Raw genomic sequence first — 26,307 nt, forward strand, 5'->3', positions numbered from 1 at the left:
TATGGTCACAACGTTTATTTAAAAATAAAAGTTTTATTGTTTCTTATTGTAAAACAGATGTATGTGGATGTCCATGTTCAGGCTGAGGGGTCTATGTTGAGGCTGTATATCTGTTGAGGCTATGCGTCTGTGTAGAGACGACTGTGGGTCAGTGTTGAAACTGTGGTCAATGTACAGGTTGTAAGTATTGAGGCTATGCATCTGTGTTGGGCCCGTGGGTGTGTTGAGGCTGTGCGTCTGTGTCGAGGCTGTCGTTGTGAGCAGAATCGACTGAGGCTGTGCCTTCAGTAGAGGACACTATGGCAGTCGTGCCTGGAAGCCACGTAGCCATTACTACCCATTTTAATATTTCACAGATCTTTAAACATTTAACATAAAACTCTGGGACACAAAGCATTTGTGCATCTTTACAAAACACCAGTCACTTTAAATCTGGGTTGAAATTTTCATTGAAGTGCCCTTTACTTCACCTCCTCCGTGAGCACTCAGACCTCATCTGGGCCGAAATTCCCACAACGACAACGCCGAGAGAAACCCATCCACTCTGTCCTCCTTCACCCTTCCCTCCACCCATCCACTCTGCCCAATGGCAGTGGAAGCCAGCGTGGCACTCAGTAGTCAGTGGAGCCATGCGCAAGGTAATCCTTGCGGCCAATGTTGCTGACTTGCTTGGTCTGCAGGGCCTCCAGTTTCGGGCACTCCGTGATACGGTGACCCAAACCACCGCAGAATGTGCAGCCACGCTCGCCTGCTCACATACGCATGCACGCACACGAGGATACACACGGGCAAGCACACACACACGGGCACGCGCACACACAACCGCACACACGGGCACACACACAGATGATGCCGGATGTAATTACCAGCAAAACGTTGTACTCAAAAATTGGAAATGTGGATTCATTCAACACACCAGTGGGCTAAAGTAGTGAACATTTTACTGATTAGCCGTGTCGGGTAGTGGAGGGTTGCGACACATTTATAAATAATGCGATCTAACCCAACAAACCTTTATTATGAGTATTAATTTTTGCATTGCCTTTGTGCTGTTTGCCTTTTGGCGCTCTCTGGTCAAACACTGGTCTTGGCCAATGAGTTTAAAAGACAAATAAAGCATATTTGTCTGCATGGTTTAACACAAGCATGTGTGGTTAATGCAGACTTGATATAAAAGGTGTCGATTTGGTGTTTGGACATGTTAACACCTCCTGTATTATTGCCAGAAAGGGTAAAGCTTACAAAAACTAAAACTATTTTATTTACCAGTTAAAGCACAGAGTTATTAGCACTTTTTTAAATTAGCGACTTGGGCACATATGATTGCTCATTGAAGTGGCTTATCATGTGGAAAATTATAGTAGCAGCCAAGTAATCTAAACACGTCAATTCCAAATGTGCAGGGAAAAACCGGAAGACCCGGAGGAAAATCCACGCAACCACGAGGAGAAAGAGAAGACGTAAACTCTAAATATACAACAGGTATCATCAGGGTTTTGATCAAACCCACGACCTCCTTCATACCAGACGTAGGAGATAACATCGAGCCACCACGGTGCCCCCCTATTCTTTCGTTCATCCCTATGACGCTCACCTCCGATGTCCAGCATCGACTCGTCGCCCGTCTGCAGCAGCTGCAGCACAGGCGGCACCTTCTGCTTGGCCTCCATGAGCAGAGCCTTGAGATCCATGAGCACCGACTCGTCTGTGGACATGCGTGTAGAGGTTGACGTGTATGTGGAGTGCCCGGTTAGTGGGAAGTGGTGGGGCAGCGGTTAGCACTGCACTATGAACTCGGCCATGACCCAAGTTTCGATTCCTGCTCACAGCCATCAAGAACAGTGCCGATTATCTGAACTGGTCCTGGGCCTCCCCCAGGTCGACTCAGCCTGAAATGAGCACCTGGTGCAGTGTGTAAACATTGCCACTGGGGAAACAAAGGTGGTCGGGCGTGGTGTTGGCCCACCCCCTCCTGTGCCATTCCGGCCTTTATAGGTACTCGCTAACAGCACTTTACCCAACAGTTTAAGGCTAAACAGGAGATATTTTTACTTGGAGGTTGAGGTCAGGCAAAATGGCAACAGAGAATTGGGAATTAAGAGGCTGTCACAGGCCACACTCCGGGTTTGATTCTGTCTTGTTAATCACCAATTAACTGGTAACCATTCTCAGAACCAGTAACCATTTCCAGCAGAACATTACCAATGAATACAAGTATCAACATCCAAACAACACATAAGACCCAAGTCACCACATGCTGGCCAAGGAGCCTCTGCTAAACAGATCTCTAGAATTTTGAGGAGCTCTTTAAAGTGTTCCGTCCACCTCGCAACTATCTCCTAAGTTGAGGTTAATTTTATGCCACCCTTCCTGAATACAACCTGGGCCACGTCCTGTCGACCCCTCCCCTAAGGCTGGTTTGCCAGAATATCCTTTAGGCTGCCTGGGAGCCCTCTCCATGGCCTCTACAAACTCTTCTGACGCTCGGGCTTTCGCTTCTGTGACTGCTGCAGCCGCTTGCTTGGCAAGCCGGTACCTCTCAATCGAGTCGGAGACCTTTTTCTGAGCTAAGCTCGGAAAGCCTCATCAACTTGACAGCTTCCCTCACCAATGGTGTCCACCAGCGGGTCCCAGGGTTGCCGCCATGACAGGCACCAACTGCCTTCAGGCCACAGCTTTTCGCAGCTGCATCCCCAATCGAGGTCCTGAACATCGTCCAGTTGGACTCAATGTCCACGACCTCCCCGGAAATTCAGGAGAAGTTTTCCTGGAGGTGAAAGTTGAAATCATTCTGCACTGGGTCTTCTGCCATAAGTACCCAGAAAACTCGTACTATTTGTTTGGGCCTTTCACATCTATCTGGTCGGTGCCCCAAGGGTCAGATCCAACTTACTACCAAGTGGTGAGTTGACAGCTCTGCCCCTCTCTGTCCAAAACATACAGACTTAGGTCCGATGATACAACTATGACATTCGGCCCAAGGTGCTCTGGCACCAAGTACACTTATGAGCATCCTTGTGTTCGAACATGGTGTTTGTTATTGGCATTCTGTGACTAGTGCAGAATTCCAATAACATCTCACCGTTCGGGTTCAGATCGAGGGTAGCCAATCCGCCCAATCACTCCTCTCCAGGTATTTCCATCATTTCCCACGTGAGCATTGAAGTCACCCAGTAAGACTATGGAGACGGTAGGCGACACTGTCGAGCACTGCAGCCACCGTCTCCGAGAAGGCCGAATACTTTAAACTGCTGTTTGGTGCAAAAGCATAGAGTTTTCCTTTATAAGACCCGAAGTCTCCTTGAGGCGACCTTCTCATCCACTGGGACAAACTCCACCTGAACAGCACCCAGCCGGGGGTTTCTGAGCACTGGCGGAGCCAGTGGGGAGGGTGGGGTGGCACGTGCCCCCCCAATGATCTGATCGAAATTAGGGATTTCGATTGGATCATTGGGGTTTATTAGTAATAAATCGGCATTTTGCAACCCCCACTGCCACTGTGTAGCATATTATGTGCCAGGGACTCTATGAGATGATATGACAATAATGGGTCAGGGGAGATCAAAGGCAGCCATGGTCTGTGTGAGAGGGAAGGCCCCGCATGTGGCTATAGGTAGGCTCACGATTGGTCGAGGCAGTATCACGTGACCCAGGTCCTTTGCAGTTGGAAATAAAAGGTGAGACCTGGGAACGAGGGGGCCATCTTGTCTCCTACTTCTTCGCGGTGGACATCTCAGTCAGCACCCCTCTCTTCGCCGCTCACAGTGTCTGTGCGAAACCAGCAACTGCAGCTACGAGGTACGACGGAGGACGCTTGGTCGACTAGGTGGATTGGCAGTGTTAGATAAGGTTTTTCTCGTAATACACTCTCGAGTCGTACCAACTAGACGGCTTACATTCAAGGATTCGCGCTCAAAATAAAGAGGGTAGACGGCATGGTGTCTCCAGTTTCTGTGTAAGTAGTGGATTGAGTGTGTGTGCGAGAATAGTCGGGAGGGGGCGACGCAGCATAACGCCCAGAGTTCACACATTTGCACACGCGGTATAGCCCCGGGGTGGTGTTCGCAGCGGCGTGGGAGAGAGCAGCAAGCGAGGGCCTATGCATTTGTGGCACGTCCTGCGCCGAGCATTAGCGTTGTCTGCCGCGCGTTCATATCGAGCCTTTGTGCTGATGGTTGTGCGTCCCTTGCTAAGCTTTAGCGTTATCTGCTGCGCATTCGTGCCGAGCTTTCGTGCTGGCGGTCACACGTCCCGCGCCGAGCGTTAGCATTGTCAGCCGTGCGTTCATGCCGAGCCTTCGTGCTGGTGGTCGCGCGTCCCGCGCCGAGCGCTGGTGTTATCTGCCGCTCCTCCATGCCGAGCGTTGGTGCTATTGGTCGCGCATTTCGCACTGCATGTTGGGTAAATCTGCGTCGGTGCGTGGTTGCATCGTCGGGGAATTAACTCGATGAGCCACGCCAAGGACGACGGAAAAACAATGCCCTCCCGTAGCGAGTGTAGCGCCAGGATGCCCCGTTACCCGCACATTTTGCACAAAACGAGCGCACCGCCCCACACTGGAGTCGGACGAGGGGAGCGTGGGGTCCACATTGTCTCACTAGGACGAAGTGGCGGACGGAGCCCGGGGCACCGGGACTCGCGGCTAGGCGACCCAGGCACGCCCGGTTGAGGCAATATGGAGCCCCACAGATGCATGTTGAACATCTTTCACACCGTACGTAGCCAACCATGTTAACCAGTGCCATTACACCACCATGGCAGCTCCCTTCGTTTCTCAGTTAAAAAGGTAACACTGATGTGTTTATTGCTCGAGACATTTCCAGATGCTCTGGACATTTAATGGCCCAAGTTTGCATCTGGGATTTAGCCATCCAATGAAAAAACGACATCATATTAAATTGTGTTGCCACTTAATTGTGCATCGCGAGTACAATTTTTATGTGTCATTTTATTCAGGGACTGTGTGTTGTCTTGGTGTCGTCTGGGATGGTTTTTTGTTGTTTTGCTGCCTTGCCCAAGCTTGCATTTAGTGTTAAACAAAAATCTGACATTTATTTTAGTATTTAGTGGCTTGCTTACCTTTTTCTCTATTTTGCACTCCTTTTGTTTTCTGCATTGTTTGTTGTTGGAACTTGCTGACCTACCCCTAATGGGCATTTGTGAAAGAAGAGCTTTATCGCTCATCGGATTCCTCGAGTCCAAATAAAGATTCTGATTCTAAACTTTGCTGAATTCCAGGTATTGGGAATTACAAACCTCAAGCACTTTGTGCAGGGCATATACAGGTTGTGTGCCTCGTGCAAATAATAGGAAAATTAATGACTTCACAAGTAGTTCTGTGATATCATCTTCCAGGACCTGGGACATCATGTGACATCACAATGCTCACTTGGAGAGTTCTGAATGGACTTTTCCATGAGCATGCACATATTAAGGCCATGCCATTACACAAGGGGTTTGGGGATGTAGCCAGGATAAGAAGGGCTAACCCATTCTCCTCAAAGCTGATGTTTACATTCCACAACAGGAGAAAGTCCAGCAAAGGTTCTGATACCAGTTTTCATTGATATTGCCCATAGCCAGGAATCAACTGCAAGTCATTGTGTTCACACACGGACATACACACAGAGAACGAAAACAACAGCTGTCATTCGCCACGAAGTGGCGGTGACGTCAACACGGCGCCTGTGTCAGGTCAGGTGCACTGAGGTCACATGAAGGCTCACCGACAGGTCACGGGACAGACCCAGGTGTCATGGGTCGACTGACTGTGCATGCAAATTCACACGCACATGTGCCCACAGACCCACGAAGAGACACATGAAGAGACACACGAAGAAACACACAAAATACAGAGAAACACTTACCGCAGGACTTGTTAATGAAGGTGGTGGCGATACCCGTTTTGCCAGATCGCCCCGTACGGCCGATTCGGTGAACTGAATAAAGCACAGAAACAAGCAAAACAGCCTCATCTATGACGACAATTTCATTTTACCAGATAAAGCCCACTGAGCTATTAACTCTTTTTTCAGAAGCTCAACAAAAAGTGGCTTATCGCATAGAAATTCATAGTAGCAACCAAATATTTTAAATGCATGATTCTAAATGTGAAGGGAAAAAATGCAGGACCCTGAGAAAAATCCACGCGACCATGGGGAGAACGTGAAAACTTCAAATATATAGTTGTCGCCATGGTCAGGATCAAACCCATGATTTCTTGCATACCCGGCGAGGGAGATAACATCTCGCCACCTCGGCGCCCCCTGATTCCGATTTTGATACCGCTGGGTCACGTCACTGCCCCAAACCACACCGCTCAACTCGTTCTCTCCGCCATTCACCACAGGTGAATGATGAACAGGCGCTCCCCCGCTCGACCTACCGTAGTTCTCGATCTCCTCCGGCATGTCGTAGTTGATGACGTGCTGGATGTTGGGGAAGTCCAGACCCTTGGAGGCCACATCTGTGGCCACGAGGACGTCCTTCTTGCCCTCGCGAAACGATTCCATTGCCTTGGTCCGCTCCTCTTGGTCTGCATGGGGAGAGGGGACAGCCAACGGGAGGTTAAAGCGGCTGTCACAACAAAGGCCATAGCTTTGTTCCCATTCTGTTCGACCATGAAGGGTGTTAAAGCATCACAAGTCTGCTCTGGCTGCCTCATCAGCACCACCAAGAGGTCGTGAATTCGGTCCCGACCCTGACGCCTGTATATGTGGAGTCTGCATGTTCTTCCCATGGTTGCGTATATTTTTCTTCGGGTCTTCCAGTTTTTCCCACCACATTTACAAACATGTGTTGAGAGTATTTGGCTGCTTTACATTTCCACGTGATAATCCACTTTGCTGAGCTATCATTTGTGGCCGGGTGGCTTCTGAAAAAGAACTAATAGCTTGGTGGGGTTTACCCGGTAAAGAAAATTGTTTAGGTTTTTATCTTAACTCCGAAACTATTATGACAACTATACAAAGCACAATTTGGCCAGAGGTGAAATCCTGTTGTCGTATCTGGGGCACAGCAACTGTGTTGTTCATGCTAATGCAACGTCGTCACAGAGACATCACCTCTGATGGAGTTTCTCCCTACACCTTTAAAGTCTTTCTTATCGTTAACAAAGGTTGAGCATAGCCTCTGTGCTTGGTCATGACAGAAGAGCTGCGCGGAGTTAGTTTAATGAGCAGCGTTGGTCTAGCACCAAAGTGCACATGAAGTGCTAGAATTTGTGGCCAGGTCGCTTCTGAAATAAAATGGTTTAAAAAAGTTTAGCATGTAGTGAATGTGGATGAAAAAAACAGAGGACCCAGAGAAAGTCGACGCAACTACAGACAACATGCAAACTCCAAATATACAGGCATGAGGGTCAAAATCGAGCCCACGGCCTCCTGCATACCAGGCGAGAGATAACATACTCTTTGGTTCTTTCGGTAAAGTCACGTAGATAAAAAAATAAGTGATCTATTATTTTTCTACCTACGTAACCGAAAGAACCAAAGAGTATGGATTCCTGCAGTCACGAAAGCTTCAAATCAAGATTGAGAGACAACATCTTGCCACCGTGGCACCCCAGCCGCTCAGCATGCGACCAAAGGTCCAAAACGTCAAGCAACCAGCAAGAAACAGCTCCATCAAAGCTGGAAAGGATAAAAGTGAACAAATTTCTCAAATTGGTGGGTAAACAGACAATGGGAGGAGAGAATTCCAAAAGTGAGCAGTACGAGGGAAGAAGCATAGGGTTGCGACCTGCAGTGTGGGCGATGTGATGGATAGCAGCACAGATCAGGGCGGTGAAGTATAATCAAATAACCCTCACGGCCCATACAGCGTGTGGAAGCGCTGACCCAGCAGTGCGATGATAAGTGGACTGTACATTGTATGCAATGGATAAGTAGCTGTGAAGGCACTGGGCTTTTCACACTCACTCATTCATTAAAATGAGTGTGAATAGACTGGGCTGTATGGATGTGCATCATGAATATTCTAACACTGTTCTCCAATTAGCTCTTCAACAGTACAATCACCAGCCTCGTTGTGAAAACTATAAGTAACAAAATAAGTAAGTAAATTAAATATGCATCCTTCAAATGTCTGTCAACTTCATGTAAAAAAACAAGAGTATTTGACACATCATCAGTCACATGGCCTTCTGGTTGTTGTAAATTTCTGACGTGCCACTAAAGGACATCTGTAAAAACGAGCTTCATAGCTCGTCAAGATTCCTCCAGGATAGAGTTTCCCATTCTTGGGAGTGCATCATTTCAGCAATAATAGTTCAACGCGAGCAAACTCTGTCGAGATGTTACATCTCGCCTGGTATGCATCTTCTCTCTCCCTGGGGCCGCGTGGATTTTTGTTCGGGTACTCCAGTTTATTCCTACCCATTTAGAAACGTGTGTTTTAGATTATTTGGCTACTACTATAAATTTCCACATGATAAACAACTTGAATGAGCTATCATTTGTGGCCATATTGCATCTGAAAAAGAGCTAGTAGGTCAGTGGGCTTTACCTGTAAAATAAAAAATAGTTTAGGTTAAAATTCTGATTCCGATTCTGGTGAGTAGATCATTTCAGCAAACATTGAGTTGAACAGAAGAAAACTCTGGATCGGCTTCAACATTCAGTGTCCCATCAGCAGTCAGGCAGTGGTCGTTACCTTTGCCTCCATGAATGGCGACTGCCTCCACACCCTTGAGCAGAAGGTACTCGTGGATAGCATCAACGTCCGCCTTCTTTTCAGCAAAGATCAGCACCTGCCAAGGACAATCGGGAGATGTGCGATTGTGCAATTAGCAGGCGGAGTCTGCTTACACTGATAAACTGCTTCACATATACCCGGTCAAAGTCATCTTATCTTCATTTGCTATGGGCTAAGTGTTTCTGTGGGTCTGTGTTGAATGTGTGGGTTAGTGTTGAACCTATGGGTTAGTGTTGAGCCTGTGGGTTAGTGTAGAGTTTGTAGGTTTCTATTGAGGCTGTGGGTGGGTGTTGATGCTGTTGGTCTGTGTTGAGGCTGTGGGTCTGTGTTGAGGCTGTGGGTCTGTGTTGAGGCTCGGGTTTGTGTTAAGTGTGTGGGTTCGTGTTGAGGCTGAGGGTTTGTGTCAAGGCTGTGGGTCTGTGTTATGCCTCTGCGCGAGCTGAACGAGTTGCAATGTGCGTACTGGGGGTGAAGATTTTTGTAGACACTCAAGTAGATAGACCATTTTGGCCTCCTCCTTCACGTATTCCACCTCCTGTGCGGGTACGGAGAGAGGCGAGAGAATGCACGTCAGCGCAAGTGTGGAGAAAAACATGGAAATCACACACACCACATATTCCTACACCACATATCCATCCATGCGAACCAACGCATGCTAATACGGTGAAACAAATGCGAAGTTATAACAATGCTGTGTACACATACCACCTACACACAAAGAACCCCTAGAAAGCCTTAACAGACTGTAGAAGAAAGTTCAATTAGTGAGAACCTATGAAGGCAGGCACTGGTGTTGGCCATGAACAGGAATCGAACTCGGGTCACCGGGTTCAGTGTACTGCACTAACCACTGCGCCTCTGAAACCACACACACACACTAGCGTGCTGCGCTATGAACCCGGCAACCCAAGTTCGATTTCCACTCATGGCCAACACTACTGACGATTATCTAAACCGGTCCTGGGCTTCCCCTAGGTCGACTTAACCTTAAATGAGAACCTGGTGCTGTATGTAAACATCGCCACTGGGGAAAGGCGGCCGGGCGTGGTGCTGGCCACTAACCCCCTGGTTTGCCGTGCCGGCCTTTATAGGTGCACGCTAACAGTACTTGTCCCATGAGTCTAGTCGGGTTAGAAGGGAGATCTTGGTCGAAAATGCCTACACACACATACACTCTTACACAATATTTCTTATACCCAAATACATTTACACCCATACCCAATACACCTGCACTCACACCCCAATACCCCTACACTCACACCTATACGCACCTACGTACTCATCCTCACCTGGATGACGTCTAAGCTGGCCGCGCCCGCACGCCCGACATTGATGGTGACTGGCAACACGAGTGCACTGCGCGCAAAGTTCTGGATCTTCTTGGGCATCGTAGCGCTGAAAAGGAGGGTCTGCCTCTGGCCCTGTTGGCAGTAAATCACAGAGACACAAAGGAACCACTCAACACAGCACAATACTAACAACACAGGGACCACTCAATACAATATAGCACGATACAAACTACGTCAGGGTTCACATTCGACAAATACAATAATTACCTGCCACTGACCCAATTAGGATCAGATTTTGCAACCATCGCTTCCTACTGAGACTAATGCCCCAGGTCACTGTGACAAATAAGACTCATCCTGGTCTCTTGAGTTATCACCTGGGTAAACAAAATAAATGACAAAAAAAAACCCAAAACAACAACGCACAATTGCTCACAATTTTGTTTGTTAGTTTCTCAATCCACTCGTCCTGGTGAGGGTCACGGCGGCAGCATATTGAGGAGGGCGGTCCAGACCTCCCTTTCCCTGGTGACGGACTCTAGCTCTTCCTGGGGAATTCCCAGGCGTTCCCAGGCCAGCCGAGCAGCATAGTCCCACCAGCATGTCCTGGGCCGGCCCTGGGGTCTTGCCCATTGGGACGTGCTGCCCGGTAGAGTTCCAGGGGGAGTCTACCGGGGGCATCCTTACCAGGTGCCAAAACAACTTCAAATGGCTCCTCTCGATTCAGAGGAGCAGCGGCTCGACTCCGAGATTCTCCAAGATTACCGAGCTCCTCACCCGATCACGGAGAGTGAGCCCAGCAACCCTGCGGAGAAACCTCATTTCGGCCCCTTGTACCCGGAATCTCATCCTTTCGGTCATTACCCAAAGCTCATGACCATAGGTGAGGGTGGGAAAGTAAATCGACCTGTAAACCGAGAACTCTGTTCGAAAACTCAGCTCCCGCTTCACCACCACGGAACAGTACAGCGCCCGGATCACTCCGGACGCCGCACCGATCCGCTGGCCAATCTCCCGCTCCCACTGACAAACACTCGCTAAAGAGACCCCGATGTGTTTAAACTCCTCCACCAAGGGCAGCTGTTGATCTCAGATTTGGAGGTGCTGATCCTCATCCCAGCCGCTTCACACTCGGCATCAAACCGTTCAAGTACACACTGGAGATGACAGACTGAGGAGGCAAAGAGGACAACGTCGTCTGCTAAAAGCAGTGACGCCACCTCCATGCCCACATACTGGATACTCTCCATACCTCGGCTGCGCCTTGATATCCTATCCATGAAAATCACAAACAGGAGTGGAGACAAGACGCACCCTTGGCAGAGTCCAACACCCACAGTGAACGACTTTAACACCAAGAATACGGACACAGCTCTCACTTCGGAAATAGTGGGAATGGATAGCACACAAAAACGGCACCGATAGTCTGTCCGAGGGCATTCCTCTCCCTGCCATACTGGCATCACACCCACCCCTCACCCTTCGTCCTGCGGATGGTGGGTCCACAGGACTGTTCACAATATATCACAACACAATACATCTCAAAACAAATGAATGTGTGTACATGTGGGCTCGTGGTTGAGTGAACAGGTTTGAAGCATTCAGGCTGACCTGCCTACGATCCATCCTGTGTTTCATTAGACTGGATTGTGTAAAGAGCTCATAAATCCATTAAAGATCTGGACACGCTCCTCTGGAAAGCAAGACTGCATTGGCTGGGTCATATAGCCCACAATGCCCAGCTACCGTATGCCCAAACAGCTTTTGTTTGACCAGATAGAGGGGGCTAAACGGCCACGGCATGGGCTAGCAAAGATATGGATTGATGTGATGCGAGAAGATATGGAGCCGAGTGGAATTGCCGATGACTAGTACCAGCAAGGTCAAGATCGGCCTCTGTGAAGGAGGCTCGTGAAGGACGCTACTGGGCAGTTGGAGGGAGTCGCACTCCAACAATAGCAGAGGGCAGAAGAGTGATGCTTACAACAACGAGGTAGCTAAAACACAGCAAGTTGCCACAGTTGGGGGTACAGGTGGTGCATCTGCCAGTAATCTCAATCAGTAAACCCATGACACCTAGATCTGTTCCCTGACCTCCTGCCAGCAAGCCTTCGACACTTCACGTTGCTTTAAAGTGCACATATTCTGGCACAAGCACCATGGTGACATCACCGCCACTTAATGGCGAATGGTGGTTGTTGTTGTTAACTGAATAGGCAGACTAATGAAAGTGTGTGCATGTGGACGACTGGGTAAACGTACCCTAAAGTAAGAGAAGATGGTTCGGATGTCTTCCTCAAAGCCCATGTCAATCATGCGGTCAGCCTCGTCCAGCGCCAGATAGCGGCACACGTCAAGGCCCAGCATGCGCTTCTGCAGGAGATCCATGAGGCGGCCAGGGGTGGCCACCATCATGTGCACCCCCCTGCACAACCACCAGCCACCAACAGCCAGTCAACAACAATCATAACAGACTGCAACAACTGCTGGACGAGTGAGTTTCTGTGTGATTAAATATGTGAGCGAGTGAGAAGTTGTGTGTGCAGGTGAGTAAATTGATTCTCGAGTAGGGGAGCAGTAGTGTAGCAGTTAGCGCAATACGCTACGAACCCCGTGGCCCAAGTTTGATTCCTGCTGACGACCACCAACACCAGTGACGATTATCTGAACCGGTCCTGGGCCTCCCCTTAGTCAACTAAGCCTCAAATGATTACATGGTGCAGTGTGTAAACATTGCCACTAGGGAGACAAAGGCGGCCGGACATGGTGCTGATTTTATTATTCGCACAAAAAAGACAAGTGAAAGACAAACAGTGAAAATAAAAAACAAGGTAAAAATGTGTGCAGGTGAGGTTGAAAACCCAAGAGGGCTTATATGAAAACCACACCAAAAAAAAAGAACAATGCATACACCCACACTCTCGTGTGCCGAGGTGGCCTTCATAGGTAGTCGCTAACAGCACTTGCACCAATATTCTGCTGAGGCTATATGGGGTATCTTTGCCTTTTTGTCGAGTAGGCAGGTGAGCAAGAGGGTAAGCGAGTGAACAAACTAGTGAGTGAGTGAGCAATTTAGTAGGTTGAGTGACTGAATGGGCGAGAGAGTGAAGGGGTTGGTTAAGTGGTTGAATGAGTGAGTGAACAAGCGAGCAAACTGGTGAGCTGGCGGTTAAATAAGCGATCAGCTGAGTGGGCAATTGGTCAAAGTTATGACAGGTTGAAAATACAGTATATAAGAGGGCACACTACAAAACCACACAGGGACCACTCAATACAATGCAGGTATCCCTCGATTTATGAAAGGGAAGAATAAAAAAAAACGTGTTAAATGAAATGTCTTAAATCGGAATATATTTTCCAATTAATTTAATACCAAAAATTAGGGATGTGTTTGGAAAATAATTCCCACTCTACTCCTAACCTACAAATATACACCTATATCACTATTCACAATCCCCCCTAAAATCATAAATTAAATATGAAAACGATTGAATAATAATGAATATAAAACTAAAATAATTATTGACCAAAAGATCAGCATGTTGGAATGACTGGAAAGGTGATGTGGCATCATAACTGTTCCACTGTAGGGATACTATGACGCTATCGTAAACTGAACGTTCGTAAATAAAGGGATACCTGTACGGTCAAGCAATCATGAGTGATCGTTTGAGCTAAGAGGCCGTTGAGTGGGCGACACGGCGATCGTGTAGGCAGGGGTTATGGCGAGCGGAAGAACAATCGGTTGAGCGAGCAGATCGGTAGGTAGGCTAGTGCAAGCCAGCGAGCGAAAGGGTGCGTGACTGAGCAGTAGGCACTGACCGGTGGATCTCCTCCAGCTGCTCCTTGACGGACGTGCCGCCTATGCAGAGGGCAGAGCGCAGGGCCGGGAAGCCGTCGTCCTGCAGGCACTGCGAGTAGTGCACCAGGATTGAGTGCGTCTGTCGAGCGAGCTCACGCTGAGGGTGGGGAAAAAGAGGGGTGAGGAGGGGGATTATGGGGAGGAGGAGGACTAACAAAGAGAAATCAAGAGTGTGAGCTATGATTGTGTACGTGGTTGTCTGTATGTGCAGTCGCGGTAGTGCAGCAGTTAGCGCACTGCGCTAAGAATCTGGCGGCCCAAGTTCAATTCCCGCTCACGGCCAACACCAGTGACGATTATTTGAACCAGTCCTGGGCCTCCCCTAGGTCGACTCAGCCTAAAATTAGTACCTGGTGCGGTGTAACCATCACCACTAGGGGGACAAAGGCGACCGAGCGTGGTGCTGGCCACCCACCCTCTCGCGTGCCATTCCTTCAAAGGTGCTCGCTTGCTCCCACAATCTGTTAAGGCTATACGGGGGGTCTTTGTTTTGTATCTTTGCTGTGCATTGGGTCTATGGGGGGCGGTGGCACAGTGGTTAGAATGCTGTGCTACGAACCTGACGACCCGAGTTCGATTCCCGCTCACGGCAAACAACAGTGACGATTATCTGAACCGGTACTGGGCCTCCCCGAGGTCGACTCAGCTTCAAATGAGTACCCAGTGCGATATGTAAACATCGTCATTCAGAAGACAAAGGCGCCTGGGAATTGCGCGGCCACCCACCCCCTGGTGTGCCGTGCCGTCCTTCATATGTGCTCACTAATAGCCCTTATCCCAACAGTCTGTTGAGGCTATACGGGGATCTTTATCTTTGCTAGTGTCAGTGCAAGTGCCAGTTTCAGTGCTCGTGTCAGTGCAAGTGCCAGTGCTCGCATCAGAGCAAGTGTCAGTCTCAGTGCCTTCACTCACAGATGGGCAGATGATGAGCCCATAGGGCCCCTCGTTTTTCAGGAAGGGCAGCCTCTTCTCTTGCTCGGCGCAGAACATGATGATGGGCAGCGTAAACACGAGTGTTTTTCCTGAACCCGTGAAGGCAATTCCAATCATATCCCTCCCAGAGAGGCTGGCAATAGACAAAGGGTGTTATTAGGCTGGCAATAGACACATTGCACCAGAAAAAAGGATGTTATTAACCATGTAAAAAAAAGATTTAACTACACATATTTGTACCATCTTATTTGACAGGTACTATTCTACTTAACCGAGTGTTGACATCCCCAGCGTTTAACAGTACTTCCTTTTTTGTATTTGGATTGTCAGCCAACACCGGTTACAACCCCAAGTCGAGGTGCACCGATTGTTCTCTTTTAGCCCCGCCCACCCCCCCCCTCCAACACGTTCCATTCCCTGACTACCACATTCAGATAAGCCCCTTCCGCCCTCCCCCTTAACTTGTATTTAAGGGCTTGTCTCTTGGAATTTTGCCTCGCTTGATACAGTAAATTTAGCTGTGACGGTCCCACCTGATGACGGAGGCTTGTGTTGCCTCCGAAACGTCGTGATTTATTATTTTATTTTTATTATTTTTATTATTAATTTTTACCTACGTGACTTTACCGAAAAAACCTAAGAGTAGACAAAGGGTGGGTGAGTCATTAAGACGGGGGTGTGTGTGATCACAAGTGACAATTATCTGAATTGGTTCTTTGGCCTCCCCGAGGTATATTCAGCCTCAAGTTAGTTCCTGGTGCGATGTGTAAATATCGCCACTGGGGAGACAAAGGCGGTCGGGTGTGTTGCTGGCCACCCACCCAACTCGTGTGCCGTATCGGCCCTCATAGGTGCTATGCGCTATCAGCACATGCTCCAACAGTCTGTTAAGGCAATACTGGGGGATCTTTGTATTTAATGGGCGGATGGATGATGCATCATCATCACCACTATCATTGTCACCATCCTTCTTTAAGTTAACAAGCAGCATTACTTCTCTCTGGTTTTGGTCATAACATGGATTCAGGAACCAATGCAAGGCACTTAAGATATCTGGCTTGTGCTTCTTTCCGAGGGAGACACTCACACAGTGGGGAGGCCCTGGATCTGGATGGGAGTCGGTTTCACGATGCCTTTCCTCTTGAGGCCCCGCACGATTGCTGTGGGATGGTATCATTATCATCATTATTATTGTCGTCATCATCATCATCAGTGAGAAGAGTGGCTGAATACATTAATTGATGATTGGGCGAGTCAACGAATGTGTGGATAAGTGAGTTTGTGGATGAGTAAGCGAACAAACAAGTGGCTGACTAACTGTCCAAGTAAAAACCCCCACAGATTGTCTGATTTACCAAGTGAGTCATGTGCCTGACTCAACAACAACTATCATTCACCATTAAGTGGCTGTGACGTCACCACAGCACCTGTGCCATGCTAGATGCACTTTTAGGCTACGTGAAGTGTCAAATGCCCGCTGGCAGGTCATGGGACAGACCCAGGTGCCATGCGCCGACTGAATGAGATGACTGGCAGATGCATCAACTGTGCTCCTCACTGTGCCAACTCCGTATTTTAACCGCCCGGCACTCCGCTCGTTGTTGTGAGCGTTGCTCCTCTGCCCTCCGTTGTTGCTGGAGGGCAACTCCCTCCAACTCACCAGCAGCGTCCTTCATTAGCCTCCTTCAGAGGCCGATCTTGACATGGCTGGGACCAATTATCGGCAAGTCCAATAAACTCCACATCCTTCTGTACCACACCAGTCCATCTCGTCTCTAGCCTGTGCCATGCCTATTTAGCCCCCTCTATCCAGCTAAACAGAAGCTACGTGGGCATGCAGTGGCTGGGCATGCAGACTACATGACTCACTCAACTGCTGGCTCCCTGTTCCACTGGTGAGTGACGGCAAACAGTACCTGGAGGAAACTTCATGTCTCTGAAGCTCTTGAGGGGCATGGGGAGCTCCTCCCCTTCCACCAGGATGTGCCATTTGCGCCTCACGCGCCCGTGCCGGTCCTCTGGCATGTTCACCACGCGGCGGGGGGCTCTCCACCTGGGTCATTCGACAACAGTCGGTCATTCGTTTAAAACAATCGGTCATTCAGCAGCAATCAGTCATTCAATAAATTAGTCATTCAACAGGAATCAGTCATTCAACAACAACCGGTCATTGAACAACAGCCAATCGTCACCATTTGCTACTAAGTGGCAGTGATATCATCACGGCGCTTGCACCAGGCTAAGAGGACTTGGAACCTATCAGATAAAGTGTGGACCACTTGCTGGCAGGTCACAGGACAGACCCAGGTGTTATAGGTTGACCGACTTAGATGACTGGCAGATACACCACCTCTGCACCACACTGCCACCTTAGTTCACGCGGTAATTCAATTTCGTCAATCGAAAATTGTCCATATTTTGTCCATTGCATTTACACGAAATTTCATAAACCGAACATTCATAAATTGAGGCATAACTGTACCCCTACTCAGTTTACTAAAAAATACACGCAAATACACACACACACACAAGTCCAACCAGGTGACACTTTATAGCGTTGGGACAAGTGCTGTTGGTGAGCACTTTTGTCTGCCGTCATCCAGCAGTGGAGGAACCAAGACTGGTGATGACGATATCTCACTCACCCAGACTTGCAGGCCCTGGTATAAGTGATGCCCTTAGCCATTTCCTTCACCGACATCAACGCTGCAACGACACCAACATCAATATCAGCGGTGGACGAGACATCCCTGTACCAATGCCACTTACGCCATCACTTTCTTACTCCTGCTAGACATTGGGACTTGAACAATATCGACACCAGACTTTCAAGGACTACTTTACAGTCTCATCCCCACCACCTTATGGCTTTAGGGGCGCCGCAGCGACAATATGTTATCTCCCTCGCCTGGTATGCAGTAGGTCATGGGTTCGATTCTGACTCTGATGCCTGTTGCATATTTGGAGTTTGCAGGTCTCTCTCCCTGTGGCCACGTGGAATTTTCTCCGGGTCCTCCTCCGGTTTTTCTTTCCACATTTAGAAACATGCATTTAGAATATTTGGCTGCTATAAACTTCAACATGATAAGCAACTTCTTTGAGCTATCATTAGTGGCCAGGTCACTAATGAAAACGAGCTAATAGCTCAGCAGGTTTTACCTGGTAAAATAAAAGATGAGTTTTAAAATAAAAGTTTTGTTAAGGAAAGGTCATGCAAAGAGTTTAGCATGTGCAGCCACATTGCCAAACATTGCCAAGTGCTGTGATGCCCCAGCCAAGGCTCTGGATACTAAACCTTCATTAATAAAGTGAGGAAACAAAAATCTCCAATTCTGAACACCAACCCTCATCTCAAACCAGTCCGGGGGCCAGCAACCTACGACTCGGGAGCCCCATGTGGCTTTTTAGCTGCCCCCTTGCAGCTCTTTGGCTGCCCCTTTGTGGGCAGCAGTTTTTGTACTTAAATCTTAAACATAATTTAACATTTTAGATAACTGATCAAATATGGCAGGGAATGGATCACTATGGAATGTACTTGGTGACGACATAATGAACAGTTAAAGAATAATAATTAAGGGGGGAAAAAACGAAATATACGCAGCTTATTCCATCACCTATTTTGTTTCAGGCAGCATTTGTTTGTTATCTGCTGTATACCTGCTATGTTTGTGGATGTGGACAAGTAGATTAAATTATAATTAACACAAATGAATCAACATGGTATTTGAGTTACCTTTTCCCTCTGCAACGCTCTCCAAAATCTTCTTTTCTTCCTCCAGCATCTTCTCCTTGGCAGACTCCTTACGAGCTGCAAACGGAGGGGGACACGAAGGGGGATCCAGTCAGTGACTGATCATTCAAGTTCAAGTTCATTTATTAGGTATAGCCCTGTGAGCCATTCGGCTCTTCAATCGGGTGCAACCACAACAAACAAATACATGAACAAAAAACATCTTAAAGTGAATATGTGACTAAGTGCAAACAGAAAATCCAAGAAAAGACAGCAAAATATTGCAGAAAAAAATCACCATACACCAACGTTGTGTGCAAAAATCCCAGTGAGATGCAAGTCAAACAACCAACAACAACCACAAGACAACTTAGATTAAGGCCATCAGTCTTAACTCTGTACTACAACAAACAAACATGGCTAAACCAATACACTTTTAGAAATCACCAAAATAAAGCCATGAAAGCAATGAAACAGTGATCATAGGAACTGTGACGGAATTTTGACGGAATTTACAGATGAGGGGACACAAAGGGGTCTCTCCACACTGTGACAGATACAGACGGGAGGATACAAGTGGGCCTCAAGTGTATGACCAAATTATACAGACGGGGGACACGAGGAGGGCTCCAGATTGTGACCGTGTATGCAGTATATAATAGTGCAGTGTATAGTGTATGCCGTATAGACGAGTGTAGTGTACAGGTGTGTCTGGCTTAACGAGCTGTTCTTTCTACGAGAATTCTCTCTCACAAGCAGTTTGGATTTAGACCCATTTGTTTCGCAAAACGACCAAAATGTTCCCTTATCGAGCTGAGACTGATCAATAAATATGCATCCCATGGCGGCAGAGGGTGCACTGTGGCCTGCAGCTGTCTGTTTAGCAGCACTCCTGTGCTAAGTGCACGCGTTTGGTTGTGTTGGGGAAGGGGGACTCGTGGTGGTACTGTAATGGACGGGTGGCAGGAGGGGTGGGGGGAGCGGTGGTGTAACGGTTAGCGTGCGGTGCTTTGAATCTGGCGACCCTTGTTCGATTCCCGCTCACGGCCAACACCAGTGACGATTATCTGAACTCGTCCTGGGCCTCCCCTAGGTCGACTCGGCCTCGAATGACGACCTGGTGCGATGAATAAACATCGCCACTAGGGAGACAAAGGCGGCCAGGCGTGGTGCTGGCCAACCACCCCTCGTGTGCCACACCGGCCTTCATAGATGCTCGATAACAGCACTTTTCCCAACAGTCTGTATCAACTATAAGGGGAATCTTACACTGTGGTTTTTCACGTGTGGTGTAACATTTTATGTTTTATTACTTTATTTTAAAAAATGTAATTGTACTTCTCACGTAAAAAAGTGGATAATGTTGTGGCTGAAACGTTGTTCAGCTTTTAACATGGGAGTCAATGGGAAAACAAAGATCGTTTAACAAGTTTTCGCTTAGCGAGCAAACTTATCTCGCTCGTTAAGTGAGACATGCCTATATAGTGTATAGACTATTGTCGTGTGTAGTGTATATAATAGTGTAGTGTGTCGTGTATAGGCTAGTGAAGTGTAGTAACTAGTATAGTGTACAGACTAGTGTAGTATATAGTGTATAGACGAGTGTGTGTACCCTCTGCACGCTCCTTCAGCTGCTGGTGCTGGTCCAGGAGGCTGATGTTGGACCGTGGGCCGGCCGGCTCGTCCTCCTCGCTCGCGCCTCCCTCCCCAGCCTCCCCCTCCCCCATGCCGCCCCTTCCCCGTCCATACTGCACCTGCTTGAGCAGCCGCAACATCTGACATACACAGACCGTATAGCCTGTAACAAGACTGCAAGTTCGAAGATTTCGTGACTGCAGGAATTACTCCTTGATTTTTTCGGTAAAGTCACGTAGAAAAGAAAAAAAATTCGATTTGATTTTCTACTTGACTTACCGAAAGAACCAAAGAGTAAGACTGCAAGTGGTGTGAGCGAGAAGAATCTATAAAGGCCAGTACGGCACATGAGGGTGGGTGGCCAACACCACGCCTGGCTGCTTTTGTTTCCCTAGTGGTGATGTTTACACACCACACCAGGTCGTCATCACAGTCTACGTCCACCCATAATTGTCACTGGTGTTGACCATAAGCGGAAATCGAACCCGGATCGCTAGCTTCGTAGTGCAGCATGCTAACTGCTACACTACCAAGATACACATACAATGATATATACACAATGAGATACACACAGAGACACGCAGATATACAGAGATACACACAGCGAGATACACACACAGAAATACAAAGAAAGAGATATATCCATTCACGTATATACAAGCTGCCTCTGCAAGTCCTGTAAGTGAGAACATATGAAGGCCGGCACAGCCCACAAGGGGGTGGGTGGCCATTGCCACGCCTGGTCCCCTTTCTCTCTCTAGTGCTGCTTTTTACACACTGCACGACGTAGTTATTTGAGGACGAGTCAACCTAGGGCAGGCCAAGGATCGGTTCAGATATTCGTCACTCGTGTTGGCCGTGAATGGAAATCCAACACGGGTCGCAAGGCTCATAGCGCAGCATGCCAACTGCTATGCCATCACTCCCCACAACATGAAGAGCCCTCCGAAAGCCTTAATAAGCTGTTGGGGGAAGTGCTGTTTGTGATAATATATGTAGGTTACCACAATGCTCAAGGGGGTGGTGTGGCCAGGACCACAGCCAGCCGCCTTTGTCTCTCCAGTGCTGATGTTTACACACCATACCAGGTCCTCATTCAAGGTTGAGTTGATCTAGGGGAAGCCCAGGACTGGTTCAGATATTCGTCACCAATATTACAACGCACTCTCAGCCCTCAAGCCACTGACGCTCATGCAGAGAAACATTGGTTGGGGTGGGGACACGATGATGACGGGACAGAACCTGCTGCTTCTTGCGCTCCTTGACTGGCACGTATGGCACGTAGTCGTCGTCATTTTCATCTGAAGAAGCCTCTTGGTGCTCAGAAGTCCGGGCACGCTGGAATGGACAGCATCATTAGCATCATTAGCATCTTCGACATCAGCAGCAGCAACAGCGTTATTATAATCTACAGCATAATTACAGCATCATCAGCAGCATGGCTATGAAAATCATCAGCATCATCACCATCATTATCAGTAGCATCAACATCATCAGCAGCAGCATCATTCATAGCTATTCGTTGAATTTTCCCGATACAGGACTGCGATTCAATTAAAGACTCAATTCACTTTGTCTCAGTTTCATCGTCTCATTGGGATTGATTCTCGTTTTTTCAGTATTTGTTACAGTTGTTTGCTTCATTAGCATAACAGTTGCATACATTTTCCATCACCTGCAGTAACATCAATAACAGCATCACCACTTCATCATCAAAATAATAATACCACAATCACCCCCATTGATTGCTAATACCTTCCCTCCTGTCACCTCACTACACCACTTTTAATAACCCCACTCTTTATATTAACCACTATCATCTTATGTACAATTTAATAATCATTGTAAAGAGCCTTGGAGAAAAGACGTTCAGTAAACAACACGCGTGAAGACGCGTCATCGTAATGAGCCACTACACGATGCTGGAAGCCTACGCCTCTTTCTTCCTCCAGCTGCCACCCACTCCATCGCTAACTATCGACAAATCCATGACCCATTCTCCTCTTCATATATTTTACAATACAGCACTCACTGATGCACTTCCAACTGCTGTTCATTACTAAGTGGCGGTGACATCACCACAGCGCCTGTGCAATGCCAGATGCATTTTGAGGCCACGTGAAGTGTCAAATGTCGGCTGGCAGGTCACGGAACAGACCCAGGTGCCATGGGTTGACCGACTGAGATGACTGGCAGATGCACCAGCTGTGCTGTCCACAACCAACTCACCCACACTGCAGGTCACAACACCACACTCACCCACCAAATTTACCCTCTCACCACAGTGCAGGTCACAACAACACACTCACCCACCAAATTCACTCTCTAACCAAACTGCAGGTCATAATCTACTCACCCACCAAACTCACCCGCTCACCACACTGCAGGTCACAACAACACACTCACCCACCAAACTCACCACACTGCAGGTCACAACAACACACTCACCCACCAAACTCACCACACTGCAAGTCACAACAACACACTCACCCACCAAACTCACCACACTGCAGTTCACAACAACACACTCACCCACCAAACTCACCACACTGCAGGTCACAATAACACACTCACCCACCAGACTCACCACACTGCAGGTCACAACAACACACTCACTCACCCACTCACCACACTGCAGGTCACAACAACACACTCACCCACTCACCACACTGCAGGTCACAACACACTCACCCACTCACCACACCCACCAAACTCACCACACTGCAGTTCACAACAACACACTCACCCACCAAACTCACCACATTGCAGGTCACAACAACACACTCACCCACCAAACTCACCACACTGCAGGTCACAATAACACACTCACCCACCAGACTCACCACATTGCAAGTCACAACAACACACTCACCCACCAAACTCACCCACACTGCAAGTCACAACAACACACCCACCCACCAAACTCAGCGTCTCACCACACTGCAGGTCACAATAACACACTCACCCACCAAACTCACCACACTGCAGGTCACAATAACACACTCACTCACCAAACTCACCACACTGCAAGTCACAACAACACACTCACCCAACAAACTCACCACACTGCAGGTCTCAACAACACACCCACTCACCACACTGCAGGTCACACCAACACTCACCCACCAAACTCACCACACTGCAGGTCACAACACACTCACCCACCAAACTCACCACACTGCAGGTCACAACAACACACTCCCTCACCAAACTCACCACACTGCAGGTCACAACAACACACTCACCCACCAAACTCACCACACTACAGTTCACAACAACACACTCACCCACCAAACTCACCACACTGCAAGTCACAACAACACACTCACCCACCAAACTCACCACACTGCAGGTCACAACAACACACTCACCCACCAAACTCACCACACTACAGTTCACAACAACACATTTACCCACCAAACTCACCACACTGCAAGTCACAACAACACACTCACCCACCAAACTCACCACACTGCAGGTCACAACAACACACTCACCCACCAAACTCACCACACTACAGTTCACAACAACACACTCACCCACCAAACTCACCACACTGCAGGTCACAACAACACACTCACCCACCAAACTCACCACACTACAGTTCACAACAACACACTCACCCACCAAACTCACCACACTGCAGGTCACAACAACAAACTCACTCACCAAACTCACCACACTGCAGATCACAACAACACACTCACCCACCAAACTCACCACACTGCAAGTCACAACAACACACTCACCCACCAAACTCACCACACTGCAGGTCACAACAACACACTCACCCACCAAACTCACCACACTGCAGGTCACACCAACACTCACCCACCAAACTCACTACACTGCAGGTCACAACAACACACTCACCCACCAAACTCACCACACTGCAGGTCACAACAACACACTCACCCACCAAACTCACCACACTGCAGGTCACAACAACACACTCACCCACCAAACTCACCACACTACAGTTCACAACAACACACTCACCCACCAAACTCACCACACTGCAGGTCACAACAACACACTCACCCACCAAACTCACCACACTACAGTTCACAACAACACACTCACCCACCAAACTCACCACACTGCAGTCACAACAACACACTCACCCACCAAACTCACCAAACTGCAGGTCACAACAACACACTCACCCACCAAACTCACCACACTGCAGGTCACAACAACACACTCACCCACCAAACTCACCACACTGCAGGTCACAACAACACACTCACCCACCAAACTCACCACACTGCAGGTCACAACAACACACTCACCCACCAAACTCACCACACTGCAGGTCTACAACAACACACTCACCCACCAAACTCACCACACTGCAGGTCACAACAACACACTCACCCACCAAACTCACCACACTGCAGGTCACAACAACACACTCACCCACCAAACTCACCACACTGCAGGTCACAACAACACACTCACCCACCAAACTCACCACACTGCAGGTCACAACAACACACTCACCCACCAAACTCACCACACTGCAGGTCACAACAACACACTCACCCACCAAACTCACCACACTGCAGGTCACAACAACACACTCACCCACCAAACTCACCACACTGCAGGTCACAACAACACACTCACCCACCAAACTCACCACACTACAGGTCACAACAACACACTCACCCACCAAACTCACCACACTGCAGGTCACAACAACACACTCACCCACCAAACTCACCACACTGCAGGTCACAACAACACACTCACTCACCAAACTCACCACACTGCAGGTCACAACAACACACTCACCCACCAAACTCACCACACTGCAGGTCACAACAACACACTCACCCACCAAACTCACCACACTACAGGTCACAACAACACACTCACTCACCAAACTCACCACACTGCAGGTCACAACAACACACTCACCCACCAAACTCACCACACTACAGGTCACAACAACACACTCACCCACCAAACTCACCACACTGCAGGTCACAACAACACACTCACCCACCAAACTCACCACACTGCAGGTCACAACAACACACTCACCCACCAAACTCACCACACTGCAGGTCTCAACAACACACTCACCCACCAAACTCACCACACTGCAGGTCACAACAACACACTCACCCACCAAACTCACCACACTGCAGGTCACAACAACACACTCACCCACCAAACTCACCACACTGCAGGTCACAACAACACACTCACCCACCAAACTCACCACACTGCAGGTCACAACAACACACTCACCCACCAAACTCACCACACTGCAGGTCTCAACAACACACTCACCCACCAAACTCACCACACTGCAGGTCTCAACAACACACTCACCCACCAAACTCACCACACTGCAGGTCACAACACACTCACCCACCAAACTCACCACACTGCAGGTCACAATACAATGTACTCCCACTCAAAACTGGTCACCTCACTTCTCTGCTTATTCCCTTGTACTGCTCCACTTTAGCATTAACTTCCATCGTTTCTTTACCCAATCCCTGACAGACCTTACTTCCGTTAACATTTTAACTATTATAATTGCTCGGATACAGTACAGTATACATAAACACACGCAGGCCCAGGCACGGCCCACTAGGCCTAGGCAAGCCCGCCCCTCGCCTGCCCGCCACGCCGACGCGGGTCCGTGTGAGAGGGCGGCCGCGTCACCTTCACGGGGGCCTCGTCCCTCTCGTCGCTGCGCTCCCGCCGCCACGACACGCGCAGCTTGGCCTCCACGTCCATAGTCACCACAACTACTAACAGCAGCGCGGCCCGAGCACCACCAGCAGCAGCCACCAAGACGACGACAGCAGCAGCCTCGGCACCTCCCACCCCGAGCTACAACAACGCCCCCCACCCCACCCCGAGCTACAACAACGCCCCCCCACCCCACCCCGAGCTACAACAACGCCCCCCCACCCCACCCCGAGCTACAACAACGCCCCCCCACCCCACCCCGAGCTACAACAAAACAACGCCCCCCCACCCCACCCCGAGCTACAACAACGCCCCCCCACCCCACCCCGAGCTCCAACAACGCCCCCCCCCCCACCCCCACCCCGAGCTACAACAGCGCCCCCCACTGGCGCGACCCGAGGGCGTCACTTGAGCGTGTGCGTAACTTGTGTGTTGTGTGTGTAAGTTGAGTG

General features: G+C 48.9%; 1 protein-coding gene across 1 annotated transcript; it reads right to left on the minus strand.

The window, feature by feature from the left end:
- On the minus strand, nt 1–26,018 carry DDX41 (DEAD-box helicase 41). The gene is made up of 17 exons (XM_061570666.1): nt 25,826–26,018; nt 21,386–21,481; nt 20,121–20,283; nt 18,512–18,586; nt 17,424–17,484; nt 16,695–16,831; nt 15,866–15,938; nt 14,758–14,911; nt 13,806–13,942; nt 12,246–12,408; nt 9,984–10,115; nt 9,158–9,229; nt 8,653–8,749; nt 6,386–6,535; nt 5,868–5,939; nt 1,595–1,705; nt 1–748 (listed from the first exon to the last, which is right to left on the minus strand). The coding sequence occupies exons 1-17, from the start codon at nt 25,898–25,900 to the stop codon at nt 612–614; spliced, it is 1,905 nt and encodes a 634-aa protein (XP_061426650.1). The 5' UTR covers nt 25,901–26,018; the 3' UTR covers nt 1–611.
- Between the last annotated feature and the right edge of the window lie 289 nt (nt 26,019–26,307).

This window comes from Lethenteron reissneri, chromosome 46 (assembly GCF_015708825.2).
Source record: "Lethenteron reissneri isolate LAM-NWPU_2019-01 chromosome 46, ASM1570882v1, whole genome shotgun sequence".
NCBI classification, from domain to species: domain Eukaryota; kingdom Metazoa; phylum Chordata; class Hyperoartia; order Petromyzontiformes; family Petromyzontidae; genus Lethenteron; species Lethenteron reissneri.